General features: G+C 37.6%; 1 protein-coding gene across 12 annotated transcripts in view; it reads right to left on the bottom strand.

Annotated features, from left to right (window-relative positions):
* Window positions 1-218: 218 nt before the first annotated feature.
* The window catches only part of TXK (TXK tyrosine kinase), a 56,565-nt gene continuing 34,662 nt past the window's right edge, over window positions 219-22,121 (bottom strand). For 3 of the 12 annotated variants that reach the window (XM_081517486.1, XM_081517702.1, XM_081517548.1), the window contains 9 exons: window positions 20,529-20,608; window positions 19,475-19,602; window positions 16,365-16,439; window positions 13,431-13,602; window positions 9,887-10,103; window positions 7,347-7,411; window positions 5,215-5,333; window positions 3,567-3,724; window positions 219-882 (listed from right to left, as the gene is read on the bottom strand). In XM_081517486.1, coding sequence (XP_081373612.1) covers window positions 814-882; window positions 3,567-3,724; window positions 5,215-5,333; window positions 7,347-7,411; window positions 9,887-10,103; window positions 13,431-13,602; window positions 16,365-16,439; window positions 19,475-19,602; window positions 20,529-20,608 — 1,083 coding nt within the window. In that variant the 3' untranslated portion in view covers window positions 219-813. Of the gene's footprint in view, window positions 883-2,648; window positions 3,158-3,566; window positions 3,725-5,214; window positions 5,334-6,104; window positions 6,149-6,181; window positions 6,667-7,346; window positions 7,412-9,886; window positions 10,104-13,430; window positions 13,603-16,364; window positions 16,440-17,743; window positions 17,840-19,474; window positions 19,603-20,528; window positions 20,609-22,121 lie in introns of those variants that run through there. The other 9 variants (XM_081517319.1, XM_081517439.1, XR_014061438.1 and 6 more) reach the window with 8 other exon arrangements.

The following is a 22,121-nucleotide window of genomic DNA, read 5'->3' as shown; positions in this document are numbered from 1 at the left end:
GGTGCCAGAGGTACTTTCTATGCCAAAATGAGGCTTCCTCAATTATCCAGTTTCACAGGTACCAAGTGTGAAATCTCAGAACTGAGATGCAGGTTCTGAATTGTCCTGGACAATGGATCTCACCAGAAACAGAAACTTCACCAGATCCTGTTCAAAGGACTTTCTCCTGTAACAGTGTTCAATACTGAAGCACAGGAAACTATGCTAAAATAATCAAACCTGTGCAAAAATAGTTTATTAAATAACATAAGGAAGATTATGAAGGACAGTTCCAGAATGCCCACTCATGTGGCTTGTAAAGGTGCATTTACATAAAGATCTGTACAGCTCAAAAGTATGACATCCTGCAGGGGAGGTTCCTTTATTCCAGGATTTGGCAGAATTTATTTTCATCTTCTATGCATGAGCCACCAAAGTAAAAAAAAAAAAAAAAAAAATCACTCCTCTTCAGTAAAGCAGTGTCCTCAGTAAAGGATAAGGTTTTCATGTAACCTTGGGGGCTCTCACGGCACTTCTCATGAAGAGCAGCCACTATAAAGACCACCATGGAGGAATTTTTTCATTCTTCATGCATGAGACATAAAGAATATTACAGAAAAATCCAAGTTTAGAAGTCACTCTCAAACATACATGTAGAAAAGTTATTGTCAGAATACTCTCAAGCTTTAACAAATTGAAAAAGCCTGTGATCTTTGCACTGTTTCTCAGAGTCAGTGGCTCTAAAGGGTGATATTCACCATCAGTGACTTCACCCAGGGTTTCCTTTCATGACGGTCTTGCAGGATGATCCTCTGGGTTGGCAGTCCCTTTAGGTCACCAGGTTTCTGCAATCTCTGTAAGAACCTGCAGCAGCTCAGCAAACGTAGGGCGGCCTTTAGGCTTCTGGAAAAGGGAATTGGAGGCGGTCAACTTAGCTTAAGACTCACACAGAGACCAGCTCTGGAACTTGCTGGCATCACCCGGATCCAGGCTGGTTCACCACGAACAGAAGAGACAGATATCTTGGCTGATACACAGGGCATGAATGGCAGTTGAGCGAGGCAGAGGTGTGAAAATATAAGGGAAGAGATCACTGCAAAAATAAAATGACTAGAGCTGCAAACACTAACCATACGTGGCTATTTAAATTAACCAAAATTAGACACATCTTAAAATTCAGTTCTCAGCCACCCTAGCCACTTTTCAGTTCTTCAATAGCCAGGTATGGCCTGACCTATTGGACAATGCAGATAGCATATTTCCATCACCACAGAGTGTTCCATAGATCTGCCCTAGAGATCTATTTGGATGACTTGATATGCATGGAATACAGGAAGAGCTGGGAGAGAGGGGCCTCTAGACTCCCAAGTCCCCAAGCTCAGCCCCAGTTACTCACTATACCTGACCCCCTGTAGAAAGACAGATTTTAGTCAGAAAGCAAAAGGCATATTTCCATGAGGGCCTTTGCAGGTCTTGAAGCACTGATTGTGCTGTCTTAAGGCTCAGTCAATAAATTCCCAGCCATGAAGATTAGAGCCTTTTTTCTATTTCACAGTGGGATGTGGTTTGACTCTGACTCCATGAGGAAGCTCCATGGCATCTTTGAAATCCATGGGAAATAGAAATATTAATGGTAGTAGAAGTCCCTGGCAACAGGGTTAGTAGGGAGACACCACCCATAGTGGCTTGTAAACAAATGGCATCAAGAAAAGGACAGAGTAGTAGACAACCTAAATGTGCATCAATGCAGGAATAGATAAAGAAGATGAAGTATATATATACAATGGAATACTACTCAGCCATAAAAAAGAGAAACTAATACCATGTGCAGCAACATGGATGGACCTAAAGATTGTCATACTGAGTGAAGTCAGTCAGAAGGAGAAAGACAAATACCATATGATATTACTTATATGTGGGATAAACTATGAAACAAATGAACTTATCTACAAAAAAGAAACAGACTCACAGACATAGAGAACAGATTTGTGGTTGCCAAGGGTGAGGGGGAGTGGAGGAGGGATGGATTGGGAGTTTGGGATTAGCAGGTGCAAACTATTATATATAGAATGGATAAACAACAAGGTCCTACTGTATACACAGGGAACTATAGTCAATGTCCTGTGATAAACCAGATCAGAAAAGAATAAGAAGAATGTACATATATGTATAACTGAATCACTTTTCTGTACAGCAGCAATTAATACACAACATTGTAAGTCAACTATACTTTCATAAACGAATTTTTTAAATAGAGTAGATAAAATATAAAAATTAAAGGACAGAATAGAAGGATATGTGAGCACATGTGGGAGTCTTCCTCGAGACTTCAAGAATCCTTGAGACTTCAAGAATACATAGTGGAGCTTGTTGCTGGTGCTGAGGCTGTGCCAGTAGTAGAGCCCATGAAACAAGTATAACCATGCTAATATAATCATGTTTGAGTCTAGAGATGCTTAAGAACCTTGTTACTTGGTCCTCTTGTCAGCATCTTATTTACTCCTTTCTCTGTCTCCTCTCCACAGATATGTAAAAAATCTCAATAACTATTATATTGTATGTGCATATACAAGTATATTGCTTTAAACATGTACATTCCTGAGCTATTTACATTATTATTGCGAAGATGCTCTTCAGACATCTGTTTGCTACTAACAGCTTACTTAATATTTTTTTTTTTTTTATGTCTTTCAAGATTCCTTGCAGAGCAGTTAATCACATGTAAAGTATTTTCATACACTGGGGATCTTTATAAAATTAATACTCTGGAATGGAAACAACCAAGTTACTTCTGAAATACTGAATTTTTTTTTAGTGTTTGTGAATTGGAAGTCGAGTGATTTCTTTTTTGGCCAGGAGGAAATCCTCATCCAGCTGTAGTTATTCTGGGCTGAAACTGTCAACTGGAAAGAGAGAAGAACTGTCAAAGTCACAGAGGAGTCTGATGATGGGGAAGGATGTGTTGAGTTGTGCCCAGAAAAGACAGAAGTGGGGTGTAAACCCTTCTGGCTTTATTTTTAAGCTTGGCATTTCAAGTAAAAGAGAAACTGACCTCATGAGAGAGAGTTTTCTGAGTACAAGTTCCTGGCACACTTCCTGCCTTCATTCCTATTCTTGTTTAATCTCTCTATCAGGAGTCTCAAATGCCACAGGAGAGATGAATCCCATTACTCTTAGCCTGGGATAAGCAAGACGAATTGGAGTAGAGTGAAGTAAATAAAAACACCATCCTTCTCTTTCAACGTGAAAATTGAACAAGTCTAATTCCACCCTTAGTTTCCACCCAGAAGTTCTTAAAAGGAGTAAAACCTCTCATCACTGAGGCTTTAATAACATTGAGAGTTTCTGTAGGAACCAATTTTGGAAAGATAAGACTTAGAAAAGGTACTGAATTCCTCAGCTGAAAGGCCACTGTTAAAATGGGTTAATGATTTTTGTTGTGGAAGTACTTCTGGCCCTCAAGGATCATTACCAAGAAATAGAAACCTTTTTCCACCATGACAGAGTCCTGGGGTAACGTGGGTGATAATCAATCTGCTCTCAGATGCGGGAACTGCCAAACTTTGCAAGAAAGTAAGAGCACTCACCTCATGCCAGCAGCTATACATGACTTCATATATGGACATTGGTGCCAGGTGAGGTCGGTACAGCCTGAAGCCTTTAGAAATAGCTTCCACAACTTGCAAATTTGACTTATTTTCAAAAGGCATTTTCCCTTCTGAAAAAACTTCCCACATCAAAACTCCTGAAAGTAAAACACATAAAAATAAGAAGTTAGAGAAAGGTGGTTACTTAGAACTGAAAGAGCTGTTTCCAATTACAAGGCACTATTTCCCTTCTGCAGCCATGGAGTTACAATCATCCAGAATGACTGCAGTTCTATCCAGGAAGCAGATCCTGTGCATCTTAGTTTTTGAAGAGGTCTTCAAACTGAATATATTCCAAGGGAAAACAATTCCTTCCCTTTTCTGTTGGTCCTGACTGCCTCCTTATTGGAAGAAAATGCTGGCAGCGTCTTTAATTCAAAGTACTATTCATGTCTCCACACCCTGACATCAATGAAACTTTTCTACCATTCCATAGAAAATGACAATATTGTGTAATCCCCTGCTGCCTGCTAAGGCCAGGAAAACTCCTGACCAGTAGATGGCAAGCATTTCCCTCTTTCCACTGAAAGACTGCTGAGTAGAGTCCCAGAAAATCTGGCAGGAGCTCTGTTTATATAAGCAGGTGTTCAAAAATCTTTGATGAAGCTCCTTCAAGTCTCTCAATTTGAGTTCATTTAATTATTCACTTATTCTACAAATATGTATTGATCAGACTTCACCCTTATGCTAGAGCCAGAGAATTCTTAAGATTGAAACCTGTCCATGTTCTTAAGAATTTAAGAAGCTCACTGTCCAGTGAGGAAGAAAGACAGGTGGTCAGGTAAAACTCAAGGGTTTCTAATTGTTCAACAACCACCATTGATGAGATCCTTATGTTGCTATCATCGGTCTCACAGTTTAACTGCTCTCCAGCAGAGCTTAAAATGTCACCTGCCAAGACTACCATGTCAGTGGAGAGCTAATGAGATCGATACAAGCTAAACCTTATTGTGGGCAATAATATTCACACCCTTTGAGGGTACAGATGTCTCTCAAAACCTAAGAAGGCACCCAGGAAGGTCCAGATGAAAGAGAATAGGTAAATCATTTATCCATTTATTGCCATTTTCTGAAAGTCAACTCAAAGAACAAATTCCGTCAGACATGGGTCCACAGTATCTTTTTTTCAATGAAGAACATTACCCAATATAAATAGCAATTGATAGACCCCAAGGAAGCCTATGTCTAATTTCGCAAAATATGGGAATAATAATGTAAATGAGATGGCATCACTGATAGTCAAGCAATGAAGGTTATTAATTGCACTCAAGATTAAATGACGCTGTAAGATCAGTTTTTCTTGCAAGTCTCTGTGGTGTGAGAAGGCTGGTTGAATTTGTTTTCTAAATCAGTAGACTCTGTAATGGTTTTACAGCAAGTGCTCAGCAGGAAAGGAAAAGACCCCAAAGGCAAATTTATGTAAGAAGGTTGCCAGTTGCCAAAGACAATCTGATGTGTTAGAACACCTGAGACAGAAACACAGTTATAAGAAGACTTTTAGCTAGATCATATTAAGAAATCAAAGTTAAAAGAGCAATCTCTATTTTATTCAATAAAGCTCCAACAAATGAACATGAAATTCACTCACCAAATGACCAGACGTCAGATTTGCTGCTATATCTGTTGAAATGGAAAACTTCAGGAGGGGACCACTTGACTGGGAACTTGGCTCCAGAAGAACTGACATATTCATCATCCAAAACATACCTAGGGCCATCAGATTTCAGAGGACATTGTGTGAACCACCCCTAAGTTCTGTGTACTTCTAATCCTTTCAGTTAACTCTGATTTCAAAAATACAAAGTATTTTACCACAGAAAGGCTCAGTATACCTTCTCTTCTTGCTATCAAGGTGAGAAAGTAACCCTTATACAGCTTCCTCCTTAAACTAAGCCTCCATTGTGCTTATTATATTTGAATCTCAGAAAACCATAGCAATTCTTCAGTCTAAAACAGGCCCCACTGATTAATTATGATAAATTCTTAATTCTGCAAAGAAGCATGTTGAATGCACTATCAAGCGGGCTATTTTTTAATAGATAAATATATGTGAAAGAATAAATTCAAAGTTTGATCCCTTATTTTCTTTCTATATACATTTTTTTTAGGACAAAGAAGGAAAAAAATAAAAATACTTGAACATGATACATTTGGTGTGTAAAATCTCTAATGCCTTTATTCAAATAAAAATGAATCAGGAACAACTCTCATTTCCTTTAAAAAAAAAAAATTAAGACATCTCTCTTGAGAATTGTATGCAGGAACATCCAAGTGTGAGAATCCAGAGAAAAGAAAGGAGAGCTAACCTGTGCTATGCAATGGGCTGGATAAAAATTTTATTTGGGTTTTTCTGTAGGATCTTATGGAAAACCCAGATGAACTTTTTGGTAAATTCAATAGCTCCTTGAGTATGCAATATAGTGTTTTTGAAATATTTATTAATATTTCTCTGCTTTGTTTCCCACATAATTTACCTACCTTATTGCAGCTTTAAGCCTTTTATTAAGTCAGAGGTCATTCTACTAGAGGAAAGAATGAATAACAGACAACAAAAGGAAAAGAGTCATTTTTATAGCTTACAAGTTTCAGAAGTCTAGATTTTCCAGACAAGGACTGTGTTATGAACAAAATATTTGGGAGAATGGTTCATCAATAAAAAGGCTATCTCACTACCACCACCATCAATTCTGCTAGGAAAATATCCCTTGTGCTGGGGTGATTAGAAGGGAAAGGGAAGACATATCAGACATGAGCGGGCGGCTAGGGAGGGTCTTGTGCCTTACAAGGACTGCCCTGGTCACACTGCAAGGAAAGAAGACCTCACTTCCCCATAATCGGTTAGTGGGATGCAAGAGTAAAGCAGAACTCATGCCTTCTTTCCCAGGCTGAGCCCAGGAAAGACAGGAAGATTCCAGAGAACAAATGGCTATGGATGTGCCTGTGTAAATGGAGCCTTAGCCACCTGGAGTGTTCTAGTCCCAGAGAATGCCAGGCATGAAGGAATCTTGCAGACAGCAATTCAGGATGAGTCAGCAACCACCTGTATGAAGAGTCAGAGAAGGACAAAACGGGAAGATGGTGGCTGCGGGGAAACCAGTGTCAGTGGATAGCAACAGGGACCAGTCAGGCCATCTCTAGTATGTGGCTCCATGAGACAGAAGGAGTTTGGATTTTGACCCTGAAGAGAGTCAGGGAGAAACCGTGAAATCACTAGGATTAAATTTCTAGCAACCCGAAGGAATGCAGGCTCAAAATATAAATTGCACTGAGTTATTGAAAATAAGGTTTTCTAACCTTATTTTCACACCCTTGCTGTCTGTCAGCTACTACAATTGATAAGAGAAATGCAGGAAAAGGACAGCAAAATCAGAGCTGAGCAAACAAATTCTTTTTTTTATTGTATTTCAGAAATATATAAGGAAAGCTTTTCTCTTAACCTTCTACATATGACAAGTAGACTGAGAAATCCTTTTTATTTTTAAGGGATGACATACTTTATTAATAATGACCTGACAGATCAGAAGACTAGCCCACAGTCTGTTTCCCTTATAGCTAAATTGGTGCATGTCCTAAAGCTCAAAGTGGGTCAGCAGGACATCCAACCACATCAACACTTCCCTCAGGGGAAAAAGAGCAGAGCCAGTAACACCTTCAGTCTGTCTGTAGACATATGTAAGATTCCCAACTATGAGTAAACAAAGAAAGAAAGTGTTCATGTACCTTGTCATTCCAAAGTCCGAGATTTTTACTATACATGTAGAGCTGACCAAACAATTCCTTGCTGCCTATAGAAAGAAGAAAAGAATCCAGGTTTGAATACAAAGATTTTTCTTTCCAGAGTTTGTACTCTTTTCCTTATTTCCTTTGTGGCTCAGCACTACCTCTGAGTGAATAGCCATGTTACTTCATGGTGATAACTATTGATGCTACATAGGATTTAATGTTTCTGACCTCACGAGATGGATTTTAGTGATTTTTTTTGAAGAAATGATAAAGAAAATTTTTAATTAACTTTTTTCCTTTTTAAAATGTGTTATCTTTCTCAAGAAGTATCCTTGACAAGTATCAGGATAAACTCAACCTAAGAGGTAAAAAACTATGAATCTTGATATAAAAAACAGTGTGTATTTAAAACTTTACCTTTATAAATAAAAAGAGGAAAGTCCAATATGCATGAAAAATAAAAGATCATTATATATCTTTGGGATAATCATTATATAAAATTACTTATAAAATTTAAGAAATTGTATTTAAAACTTACATTTCATTGAATGTAACTGTTTACAATTGACATTTTCTTCTTTATTAAACCACAGTGAACTAAATATAGTAGTATATAATGCAGAAACTATTTGATGTCAAGACAATCTATTTTCAGTCAGCATAGTCAGGAAAATCATTGACTTGATTTTTTTAGCCTCATGTAGGTCAAAGGTTTGACAGAATTTTTCTCTTTTGAGCTAATTTGTGGTTCAGTTAGTTCAAAAACAAAAGAAAAAACTTGAAATAGAGAGCCAGAGGAGCCAGTTTGGATGATGTTGACAAACGCCAGCAATGATTTCAAAGTCAAACCACAAGGCAAGCCCTCAACAGAGAAAACACACATTGTTAGCTAATACATCTACAGAACACAAAAGAAAGTGATCAAGGAAGGAAGCAAGACTAGGCAGATCTGCAAGAAGACAGCTGGAGCAAATGGAATTACCTCAACTGTCACCTGAGTGAATTTTGAATTCTAACCTTTATGGGGAGGACAAACCACAGAGACTAGGAAGGTGAGTTAGGTGGAACTGATACCATATCCATCCAATAAAATGTGTGCTCAATGGCAGCGCAGGCCGGACACTGGGGAATGTGTCATGAGGCACGTAAAACAATGGTGGAGCTTTTCTACGTGCCAGGCACTGCTTTAAGTGCTTACACATATTAATTCACGTAATCGTCCCAGTAAGCCCATAGGAAGGAGGTGCTATAATTAACACCACTTGACTAGTTAACTAACTTACTTAAGGTCGCATGGCTAGTAAGAAACAAAGGCGAGATTTCAACTAGCTCTGGGGCAGGGTTTGCCATCTTGACTACATAACGAACTTATCAGGGAAATTTTCCAAAAAAGCTGATCACTAGATTTTACCCCCAAAGATTCTGATTTCATTGATTGGTGGTATGGGCTCAGTACTGTGATGTTTTAAAGCTCCCAGGTGATTCTAATGCCCAGCTAAGTTTGCTCAGCAACTTGCACTCTCATGACACTGAGCTGCAGCTGAGAAGTCTATGCCTTGATGTCAAGGAGTCTGGAGTCTAATATTTGTGTAAACAATGTAAACAATTATTAAAGGAGGTAGTAAATAATAAATGCCAATGAGAGCTCTAAATCATGTGTAAGACAAGCAATGGTGTGCCAGGGCTAATGAAATTATGACCCTTTTCTTTCCCCAAAATAGTCCAGCCTGAATGACAGATATTATGGTCACCCTGGTCATGGCTGATGGAAGTTCAGGAATATCTGTAAGTGTCAGTATCAGGGACTTCTCATAAATTCTCAAATTTTCATTGGATTTAATTTGGGAACTTAGAAACAAGACATGAAAGGACATGGAAGGAACAGTATGAGTATCATGAATAAATATGGAGCAGATAGAAAATGTTTTTCAAGGGGAGGTAGCAAGGCAAGGAAGCTGAGCTATTTGCTTCTGAGGTAAAACAAGTTTTGATTTTTTTTGTTTAGAGGGTTGTTCTGAGCAATACAAAACAGAATGGTTTAACATTTCGAGTCCCTCTCAATAATGCCAGTATGCTTTTATGATGCTGTAAGAACCAAACCACCTCTACTTGGAGGCAGTTTCACCCCCTGGGTGAGACCCACTGGGGCTGGTTCTTCAATATGGTCCTCTAGCACCGGGCAGAGAGGTTGCCATATATAGACACTTAATATGTATTTGATTATTGGTTGAAAGAAAGAAAGATGGCAGTAAGAGAAGGAAGAAGAGAGCGGGAGAGAGGAAAGAAAAGTAGTTTTAGCTGATTTGTTGGTGAATAATTAGTTCAAGACATATGTAGAGTAACATCTTACTTGGTTACAGCACCAGTAGGCAATAGAAAATAAAGCTACATTTCCCAACAAATTACATGAATAGAAAAATGTTTTAAAATTAAGCCAAAGGATACATTATTCAAAGTATTGAAAGTCCTAACTTACTGTGTCCTTCTGAATATATGTTTAACACACAAAATAGTCAGCAAATTTGCACTGTACTCACTAAATCCCTATGGATAAAGCAGTTTCTCTCCAGATACTCCATTCCTTCACAGATATCTTGGCACATACTCAGTAGCATCTCCTTGCTAAGCTTTCCTTTTCTCTCTCTCAGATAGTTAAGCAGGCAGCCATTTTCCATAAACTCCGTCACAATATAAAGGGGCTTCTGCTGTATACACACTCCATAAAGCTGAACCAGCCTCGAATGAGATAACTTCCTGTTGAATAAAACATAGACCCATGAGCAAAATCGTCATTGTGTTTTAAAGTGTTTGAACTCAACTGGTGATATTTACCATTTCCATATAATGTTCATCATCAAGCTATGATTAAAACTAACCCAACCACAGAGCAAGTAGAACAGTTTCCTTTTCACTTCATGTGCTAAGAGCGTGGGGTCGAGAGGTTATGCGGTACTACTTCCTAAGTTGTGGTACATACAGAATAGTCCATGCCCCATATTCTATTTTTCTTTTTTCCATTTGTAAGCCTTTTGTTTCCTCTTTACTGCTACTCCTTACCCAGTTCCTGTTCCTTCAGTTTCAACCTCCCCAATCACAGCTGTCTAGACAAAAAATTCGGGACACACAGCGGGAAGAAAGAGCAATTGATGTGAATTTTAAAAAGAAAATTAAATTATAACTAATAAATGCATTTAAAGGAAATTTTTAGATTAAGCTGAAGCCTGAAAAACATTTACTGACATGAAACTCTTCTATGTATTTAGTAATCACACACACACACACATCATAATTTTATGTCTCTTAAAAAGGTGATGACTGTGACACCTCATAGAAACGAGCTTTGAACTGTTGGATAACTCTTAAAGGAAATTTCACTTTAGAGAATTAAAACATTTGTGCTCAGCTGCTTTAACTTTTCTCTCCTCTCTTTTTCTCTTCTCACACACACATACACAGTATCCTTGAATATTGCCTACTAAAATACACTAAAATAAAGTTTTTAAGAAATGATACAAATGACGGGCTTCCCTGGTGGCTCAGTGGTAAAGAATCCACCTGCCAATGCAAGAGACACAGGTTTGAGCCCTGATCTGGGAAGATCCCACATGCCAGGGAGCAGCTAAGCCTGTGTACCACAACCATTGAGCCTGTGTTCTAGAGCCCAGGAGCCACAACTACTGAAGCCTGCAGGCCCTAGAGCCTGTGCTCCCCGCAGGAGACGCCATTGCGACAAAGAGCATGCACACCACAGCTGGAGAGTAGTCCGGCTCACCATTACTAGAGAAAAGCCCATGCAGCAACAACGACCCAGCATAGCCAAAAATGAAATAAATTTTAAAAAATTTTATTTAAAGAAATGAAATGATACAAATGAACTTATGTACAAAACAAAAACAGATTCACAGACTTAGAGAATGAACTTATGGTTACCAGCTGGGAAAGATGGGGAGAAGGGATAGTTAGGGAGTTTGGATCCACACGTACACACTGCTATATCTAAAATGGATAACCAACAAGGACCTACTGTATAGCACAGATAACTCTCCTCAATGTTATGTGGCAACCTGGATTGGAGGGGAGTTTGAGGGAGAATGGATACATGTAAATATACGACTAAGTCCCTTTGCTGTTCACCTGAAACTATCACAACATTATTCATCGGCTATGGTCTAATATAAAATAAAAAGTTTAAAAAAAGAAAAAAACTTTTTAGTCATCTATTTTTCAAAAGTTTATTGTTTCTTTTGCACTATAATATTCAGTCCCTAAAGCCCTTTTATGCCAACTAGTCAATTTGAATATGGAATAGAATATTCAAATTAATGTTTGTAATTTTAGGAAGTGTATAATAAACTAACATTTTGTTAGTCAAAAGTACCTTGAAATGTTACTTCTTTCCATTCATAAAGATAATACAAGATCAATGAATCAAGGAGATTAATTATATTAAAACAACATATATGAGTGGTTGATACATTCCCATATAATGAGCAAACAGAAACACTCCAGTTAGTAGGGGAGAAGGATGTTCAAGAACCTATACATGATTTTAATTTGTAGATATAGGTATTATATGGTGGCACTAGTGGTAAAGAATCTGCCTGCCAATGCAGGAGACACAAGAGACGGGTTCCATCTCTGGGAAGATTCCCTGGAGTAGGAAATGGCAACACACTGCAGTTACTCTTGCCTGGGATATCCAGTGGATAGAGGAGCCTGGCAGACTACAGTCTATGGGATTGCAAGAGTCAGACACAACTGAGCAACTGAGCACACACGTGTACATATTATATGTGTAGATTTTGTCTGATTTACCTTTCTAATTCATGAAGTGTATTTTCACTTAGGGGATGCATCTTACACGTGTGCAGAATAATGGCAGGAAGGCAGTTCTTGAAATGGAAAACTAATTTTCCACGAGAAAGCCACCAAATTGATACTCACATGTAAGCATTTGAGAATTAGAACATTACACTGTATTTGCTCAGTAAGATCACTAGCAAAAGTTTATCAGAAAAAAAAAATAACCTTTATCAGAAATAAGGCAAGAATAAATAAATAAACCCTCACTTGTATGGTTCAGTCTAACAAATAGGACAAATATTTTTCAAGGGCACAGAAAGATGCAAACAGAAAAAGAACACTGTTGTTTGCTGTAACTTTAGGACCCATTAATACACATTCCTTTCTCATCTTAGAAAAGTGTATATGATTCATTGTAGAACAAACATGTCATATTTATGTAAATTTTTACTTAAATATTTTCAAACGCTGTAGTCTTCTTCTCATCTAATTGCTCTTTTTTCCCATGTGATCAGATCAAGTTTCACAGTTTTTTTTTTTTCAAGTTTCGCAGTTTTTAATGTCATCTGTGGTGACCAGGCTGACCTCTCTCCTGAACTCTAGACTCATTATGCACTTGACCCTTGGTCATACTTGGCTACCCAATAGGTCTCTCAAATTCAACATGTCCAAAGCAGAATTACTCATTTTTCCTCCAAAACTATTCCTCAACCGGTCTCTCCCATTTCAGTAAATGGTGCCATTCTCTGCCTAATAGGGCACCCAAGACGTTGGTTTTCACTTTTTGGTCCCCCAGTCTCCTTAAGTGATTTGTCACATCTAATTTATCAGCAAGTCCTGATAATTTTATCTCAAAAATGTATCCTGAAACTATTCTCTTCTTTCCATCTCTGCTATCACCCCTTTCATCATCATCTTCCATCTACTTTATCAAAAGGGCTCCTAAAAATGTATAATGAGATTTGAAATAAAAGTGAAATATTTTTTCCCAAAGTTTAAATTAGAAGTAATATATTTAAACATCTCAGAAGAAGGATTTAAATTCTACTTCCTTCTTTTTGATAGAGATTCTAGGTGAGATTTTACAGGTGAGGAAATTGAAGCTTAGAAAAATGAAATAACTCAAGCCACACAGAAGTCAAATAATTCACCCAGATCCCACAACTAGCTTGGGCAGAGTTTCGACACAAATCCACTTGTGACTGACTTCAAAATCCATGTTCTTTCCATGACACCCAGATGTTGTGCCATATTTGTCTGGGTTTTGTGTATACTTACATCATCACTTTAGCCTCTTCAATGAAATCCTCTTCAGACATGAAGCCTTCGTTGATGGCCTTGATAGCTACCTGGACATGTGCTCGCCATTGGCCTAAATAGACCACCCCAAACTGACCGCTTCCAATCTGCTTCACAAAAGCCAACTCAGATGGATCTATCTCCCACTTTTCTGGAAAAGTAAAATATCCATGTTACAAGTATGGAAAAATGTTAAATTTTAGAGCTAGAAAAGGTCTAGGAATTATCTCGACCTATTTTCTTTTATTTTTCAGAGAGGTTGAAAACATTTACAAATGAATAGAAAGGGCCTGTTACCATTTTTAATACTATCATTGTGGCTTAAAAGTGTAATTCCAGAATTCAAGTTTAAATGCAATAATTTCTAAAGGAATTTTGTATGTTGAGTCGTGCCATGTAAACACATTTTCATAAAATAAGTAAAAATAAACAAAGATACAAATCTCACTTACTTGGAGAGAAATTATGGGTATCAAAACAGGCTTTTTCTTTCCCGAGAGACCCAGAAGGAAACACAGTTCTGTGTCTTTCTAAACTAAACCTGCCAAAACCAGATGTGGGACCTAAATATGTACGTCCACACAGTTCTGTGTCTTTCTAAACTAAACCCCCCGAACCAGATGTGGAACCTAAATATGTACATCCCCAGACTGTTTTTGTTCTGATAAGTAAACTTGTCAGGTAGATAAAACCTGGACTCCTCCCACCCCCATCCCAGTTTCTTTTATTGTTCCTCTGCCACTCCCACCCCTAAAGGGCTTTTTTGCCCTTTCTCTTTTGCAAAAAGTCTAATCAATTCATCCAATAAATATTTCCAATATTAAGATTCTAACCTATATCTAAGTGTATGTTTGAAATGAGATTCGCATTACTGAATATTTCTCATCCTGTAGAAGCAAATCAGTGGGGGGGTGGGGAGGACTATTTTTAAAATAATGCTTTGGAAAACACTCAAGAGAATCAAATCTTAACTTTTTAGTATCCCCTTTTATATAGCAATACCACCATCTGCTGGAACTTTAAGATAATGCATTTAAAAGAACTGAAGGGAATTCCCTGGCTGTCCAGTGGTTAGGACTTCATGCTTTCACTGTCCAGTGCCCAGGTTCAATTTCTGGTCAGGGAACTAAGATCTCACAAGCTGTGAAGCATGTTCTCCCCTACCCCCCCAAAAAAAGAATTATAAGGACTGATGGACCCTTGTATCAGGCTTTGCAAGGTACTCCCCTTTCGAATAGTAGGTGTGTTTTTAAAGTAACATAGTATAATATATTCATGACCTTGGGATTGGCATAGATTTATTCAACAGAATATAACCATAGAATAAAATATTGATAAATTATACTTCATAAAATCTTATTTATCAAATACAGCCCATTAAGAAAATGAAAAAGTAAGCCACAGACTGGGGGAAGATATTTCTGAAAATACATAACCAACCTAAGAATTCCTTTTCAAAATAAGAATAAATCAACTAGGAAAAGGCATATAATTCTATTTTTAAGTGTTAAAAAAAAACTTGAATAGAGTTTTCTCTCACAAAAGAGAATACCCAAAATGGCAACTGAACCTATGAAAAGTTGATCAGGGAAATTGCATATTTAAACCAAAATGAGATATGCACACATGCACTAGATTGGCTAAAATGTGAAGAAAAAGCAAGCCAGAACAGACAAAAACCACAAGAATACAAAACACTGGCAAGGACAAAGATGTGGAACAGCTGTAACTCACATATGTCATTGATTGAAATATAATTTGGGATAAGCTCTTTGGAAAACTGACTAAATCTGAGTGTGTGCATACTCTATGACCTAGAAAATCTACTTCTAAGTATACATTCAACATTGTCTGGGCATAAATGTGATTAAACTTTATCAAAAGACATACAAGAATGTTCATAATAATATTATTTAGAAAAGCCAAAAATTGCTTACAACCCAAATGGCTATATAAAGAAAAATGGGCAAGCCCATTGCAGTCACAAAACACAGCAGTGCAGTGCCACACAGATGAACCAGCCACATCCGACACCACAAGTGAATTCACTCAGGGACCGGTGGGAGAAAGAAGCCAGACATGGATGCACGGTGTTGAGTTTTGTTTATATAAAGTAATCAAAATGAGACAAAATTAATCAGACTCTAGATTTATAAACTATATACTGTTAAGGATATTTAAATATTGAAAAGTATTTTTTTAATGAATGAGGATCATATTTAAATTAGATAAATTGCTAATTATAGAATTTTTAAACATGTAATATTTATGGGGTAGAGGAATAATCTAAGCACCCATAACACTTTGGAATCACCTTTCCATCCCAATTCAGAGACTGAGTCCTGCGTACCTGCTACACAACAATTGTGTTCTTTTTTTTTTTTTTTAGCAAATTCTTAGTCCCCATAGTGAGATAAATTTAAGGAAATAAAGTATCATCAAATTAGAAAGAAAGATTCTTTGGCTCTTATTTATTGTCATAGATTTGCAACTACCACATTCACTAGAAAATAGTTCAAATCAAACTTCACCCAAGTTCTATTTGAAAAGGTGAAAAGGACAGATTTAGCAGCTCATTTTAGTAGGTCCCATTGGGAAGAAGTCATTTCCCAGTCACCCACATAACTAGAGAGCAACAACCCAATCATTCAAATAAAAATAATTGGAATTTATCAAACAGGTTCCAAATAATGTATAATGAAATTTGAAGCAAAAGTGAAACATTTCCCCCCAAAGTTTAAATGCCCTTATGAGATGCATTTAAATCTCAGGAAGGAGATTTAAACTTTGAGGAGAAAACATATATCAAGACAGACATCTCAAAAGAGCTGCAAATTTAAAGAACATAGAGGGAACTTGGGGTAGACTCCTTACTGGATTCAATTTTTACTTAAGCACATATGCATACTTTACCATAACTAAAACCAGCTGTGGCTGGCAAACAGCTGCCCATCAGACCAACTGGGTAACGGAGACGGGACATGAGCCCTGGGGAGAAAGAAAAACCAGCATTTCAATCCTAGTTCCTGGTACAAGAGAAAAAGCCAAATATACCAGAAGATGGAACCATTCCCTAAACAGATGAGCCAAAGAAAGTATTCTACAGCTAGTCTGTTTGCTTATTTTTCCTATTTGAAAAGACATCTCATAATATAGTATATGTTCATTGAACACAAGTTAAAGAATCCAAGAAAATACAAAAATGAAAAGGTCCTTACAAAATCTTAGTATCCAGAGATACTTGGTTACCATTTTTGTGACCATCTTTGCAAAAATCTCTATATGTGTATTTGAATGTATATACATATCTGATATGTTTCATGGAAATGTCAATGTTTTGCTATAATCTTCTTACACTCAACATATAATTGATATACATCAATGACTATAAATAGACCTTAAAATTATTTCCAAGATTTCGCTATAGGAAAATATGCTGTATGCTGGAGGGAGTGAGATGAGGGTAAGAGTGTGGCAAGCAAAAGGATGAAATTGAGATAGCTCATGGTTGGTGACTTTGATTTTCTTTTAATTTTTTAAAACAGAATATAGTTGATGCATAATATTATATAAATTACAGCTGTACAATAAGGTGTTTCACAATTTTTAAAGGTTATACTCCATTTATAGTTATGATAAAATATTGGCTATAAGTCTCTATGTTGTACAATATATCCTAGCAGCTTATTTTACACATAGTTTATACCTCTTAGACTTCAATTTTCTTAGTGATGTAGAGAGGCAATTTGCTGATGGGCAGTGGATAATACTGGAAAGAGGGTTTTTGAGGAGAATGGTAGAAGTTTGAACAGAAAACAGGAAAGGATGCTTACTAGTGACTCTGAAGACCTAGTTGGGGTTAGAGTCCTCATCGAGTTGGGACTCTATAACACATGATCCAAATAAAACACACAAGAGGAATTGCTTTAACACCCTAACACTTCCCTCTGAATTCAAAGTTTTTGCTTGCCAAATATTTTTATTCTGTGAATTACTACCAACAGTTTAGTGACGGTGTATCTCTCTGATAGAAACAAAAAAGTCTGTCACTCTCTTTGCACTGTCCTTACTTCTGGTAAGGAGATGATTGTTACGAGCTAAACTGACCGGAAGTCAGAAAGTAGATGGGCCAGTCATGGGCTTTAAGCCTCTTCTAAAATGTTCTCTTCAATAATCTAATTTGCTTCTTTCTGGAAAAACAGCCGTCACTAAACACAGACTGTGGAGCCAGTGGGTTTAATGGCTCCAATGGTTTCATAGATTTCTGTGGTTTCAAATCTTGGCTCAAATACCTATTAATGAATGGTGTGACCTTGAGCACAACTCATGCCTGAGTTTCCTCATCTGTGAGATGGAGATGTCAACAGGATCAACCTCATCGGATTTCTCTGAGGATTAAATAAATAAATAGACATAAGTAGGGTCTGGCCCAAAGTAAGTCTTCAATAAATACCAGCTGTTTCTGGATCCCGTGCCTTTCCTCTTATCATTTTTCTTCCTCTTTGTCTTATCTCTTTTCTGCTTTCTTTTCTCTCTAACAGCAGCCATAGTTATAAGTTTTTAACTCCTGTCTTTCAACTTCTTATTGTTTGATTTAGCTTTAATTTTAAAAGTTATCTGTATGGTATTTCATACACTGTAAAAATAATTTATGTATATGTATATTGCAATAAAAAACCCTAGGGCAACCTATAAAGCAGAAAATAAAAGTTTTCCTTACCCTCGTTTCCTTCCCCAGAGGTAAAAGTTAACAGTTTATAGTCTGTTATCATCTTATTAGTTTAAAAATTATTATCTAAACTTTAACAGAATTTTCCTAGGCACACATGTCTGTGTGAATGTGTATTACTCTACAAAAGTGAGGCTATAAATATACTGTTTTGCACTTTTTTTTCCTTTACTAAACAATTTATCACTAACATCTTTTTAGGTTAGCACACCCTGATCTGCCTCAGTACTTTTTTTAACCTCACCACCACAAACACTCAGTTTCTTAAATTTCTTCTTTGAAGGAAGAGGAAAGAAGAGTGTGAAGAAGAAAACTCAGACCTGATCTGATTCTAAGGGTTTCTATCTCTGGCCACAAATACATCCTTACTGGCCTCACTCAGACACGTTGCCACTTCCTCTCTAACCAAATGCCCAGTGACCACCAGGAATATCCAGGTGGACTCAGCCCATAAGTGGATAAAATTTCCATGGATTTATTCCTGATATATAAAACCAATGTAATGGAAAAGTGACTGCTTTCCAAAAGGGATTCTTTTTGTCAACACAACTTTTCATGAGAAAAGTCTTAAAAAGTACTGCACATCAAGAAATCAAAACAATATGAAAGTTACAGTGGGTTCCAAATTCTATAATGTTGACGTAAAGAGATTCCCCTTGGACTCAGAGTAGTCCAGGATAGACTGAATGAGGGCTGAAGGTCAGAGCTGTGATTGTAATTGTGATGGAACTTTCTGGAATCTTACATCTTTCCACAGATGGTAGGTTTGCAAAAGTAGCCATTATTGCAAATAACAGCAAAGGAAGGTGGTTAAATATGCCTCTGGTATGGTATACTTAAGTCAGATTATAAATGTGAAAGACTGTGCCTGCTCTCCAAACAGGAAATAACAGAATGAGACATTTAAGGGTAATTTTCTACTGAAACTGTCTAGAGAGCAAATTTATAGGGGCAAAGAAAAGAAAGCATGATTCTTTAAGACATTTGAAATTTTATTACATGCCATGTAAATTTCAAGAACAAATGTATAGTGACTAAATGGCCTTTTGAATCTTAGTCATGTATCTTTTTCCTAACCTGGCAGAAATGTAAAAAAATCAACCTACCTCTTGTCCCTCTGACTAGAAAAACAAAAAAGCATCACTGAGGAGGAGAACTGCTCAGAAGACAGGTTGTATTTCAAGCTCTTAAACATTTTTACAGGGATATTTTCTCCAGTTAAATGTCTGACCAAAGACACATAGCTTGCCTGGGGCCTGGTTCCCCAACTCTCAGCCTGAATTTTCCAACTTACCGGCTGCATTGTGCTGGTGATACCAGATCAACTCAGGGATTGATTGAAACAGGTGTCTTTCAGCCACATACCACTGTCCTGAGTCATTCCTTTTAATTTGATAATGTTTGATGGTAGCCTCCATATTTCTACAACCAATAAAATGTGAGTTTGTAAACAAGCAAAAGATCACTTTGGAACCAAATCAATTAAGCAACAGGACTCAACTTCAAACCCTGTATCCTCACAACACATTGAAGAGTAGATAGGATTACAATAAACAGGTGCCTCACCATTGCTGGGAAAATTCCACAGCTATCGTATTAGGGTCTTAGATTCAAACATACTTCAGCCAAAGATGTCTAGGTGACAAGTCTAGTGTCCAAAAATGTACAGTTCATAATGGACACTTATAAGTATCTACTGAATCAGGTATCAGTCCAATGAATAAACAAATGCACTGTGAGAGACGTGAGACAAAGAAGGGAGGAAAACCAGCATAGAGTGTCTTGATGAGCAGGTTTGCTATGGGCAAGTGGGACTTAATCCCTTTAGGAAGCCGTTAGAGACTGTGGAACACACCTCGGAGTTGTCCCACTAAAGTGCAAAGGAGCTGAGGAACTTAACTCTTATTTCACATGGTTGGCGGGTCACTCCTACAATGCTCTTAGTCACTTCCAGTCCACCCCCGGGGGACCACTAGAACCCATAGGCAAAGAACATTCTCAGGAAGAAATAAACAGGAAGCTTTCTGTATACAAGAGAGCTCTCTGTAGGTAAACCCTGGGATTAACCAAGGGATATGAGGAAAGCATCAGCAGTGTATGCTACAACTAATCAAATCTCCTCACTTGATACTTGAGAAAAGGAGACAAGAAAGTGTAAATAACTTATCTAATCTCACACACAGAGCTTCTTAGGGGATAAAATTTGAACCAATTAGTTGTCCCAACATCCAGGCCAGCAGTCTTCTATGTTAGGCTCTCACTTCCATTCTCTATGCGATGGTGTCTCCGTAACAATGACTATCCTAGTAACTGTTATTTCTAAAGTGACCACAATCACAATTGCTTACCTCTTATCTCTTATAAACACAGAAATGGTGTAGGATCCCAAATGTCTTGAATCTCTGACAATAAATGCACCTTCTTTAGACTGCAAAACAGTTCATTCATTGTACATGTTTATTTCTTATTTGGAAGAAAGACAAATATCTCCATAATGAAAACTAAAGCTATACTGACTTACTATAGAAGGATGATATTGTTTTTATAAGTACACACAATCTTATCTCTTAAATCCTTACAGATTTAGATGTCATACCTATAAAATAAAATAAAATTGGAATAAGAATCTGCAATGTGTGAGCATTTTAAAACTTTGCTCATGATTTTTCTGATACTGCATTTGACAATCTTGTACCCCACCATTTAGTTATTTTTGTATACTGATCAAGTAATAGATAAAAGAGCTGAAGAATAAGAAGAATTCTGAGACAGATGGACAGGATTTTTCTTTAGAAGAAAAGAAACAATATGGCAAGTGAGGGTGAGGGAGGCAGGGAGAAATACATCTGGGAAGCTGAGGAATGGGGAAAAAAGACCAGCTTATGATACAGATGGAAAGAGAATAGACTTGGAGAAGTCTTGAGAGAAGAGCAAGGAGAACCATTTTGTTTGCTCTAAGGATACAGGCTTCCTGGGTGGCACTAGTGGTAAAGAACCCGCCCGCCGATGCAGGAGACACAAGAGACACAGATTCGATCCCTGGGTCAGGAAGGTCCTCTGGAGAAGGGCATGGCAACCCACTCCAATATTATTGCCTGGAAAATCCCATGGACAAAGGAGCCTGGCGGGCTACAGTCCATGGAGTTGCAGAGTTGTACATGAGTGAAGTGACTTAGCACACATGCATGCAGGGATATAGGAGAGACAGAGAGAGACATGGCAAGAGGGAAGAATATTATAGTAAGTTTTGATGTTTACATTATCATTTAGATCCCAATAACATTCTTTGGGCTTCCCTGGTGGCTCAGATGGTAAAGAATCTGCCTGCAATGCGAGAGACCCAGGTTCGATCCCGGGGTCGGGAAGATTCCCTGGAGAAGGGAATGACAACCCACTCCAGTATTTTTGCCTGGAAAATCCCATGGACAGAGGAGCCTGGCAAGCTATGGTCCATGGGGTCACAAAGAGTCAGGCAGGACTTAGTGACTAACACTTCTGACATTCTTTGAAACTGCTTTTAAATAAACTTGAAGGTTGGACTTCTTGGTTTGGTTTATTTGATATCATTTTTTTTTAAAAATCTTTACCTCTATTAAGTTTGCTTACATTCATGAAGAGGAAAATAGCTCAAATCTTGTCAAACTCATGACTGTTTACACTTATGAAGTACTGGTGGGTCATTTGAGAGTTGCACAACCCTAACAGCATGATGTGACCCCTCAAGAGGAACATAATCCATTGTCTCCTCCTCCTTCCACATGCTTACCAACAGACAAGCCTTTTCTGGTCAGAGTTTTTAACTAGTGGTACAGGAGAGAGCCCAGAAATAAACCCATGCTTATGTGGTCAAATAATCTGCGACAAAAAAAGGCAAGAATATATAATGGGGGAAAGACAGCCTTTTCAATAAACTGCAATGGGAAAACTGGACAGCCACATGC

Source organism: Giraffa tippelskirchi, chromosome 1 (genome assembly GCF_054371585.1).
Source record: "Giraffa tippelskirchi isolate mGirTip1 chromosome 1, T2T-mGirTip1v1.2.pri, whole genome shotgun sequence".
NCBI lineage: Eukaryota > Metazoa > Chordata > Mammalia > Artiodactyla > Giraffidae > Giraffa > Giraffa tippelskirchi.
The sequence above is the reverse complement of the archived record's forward strand: the minus strand, read 5'-3'. Positions and strand labels throughout refer to the sequence as shown.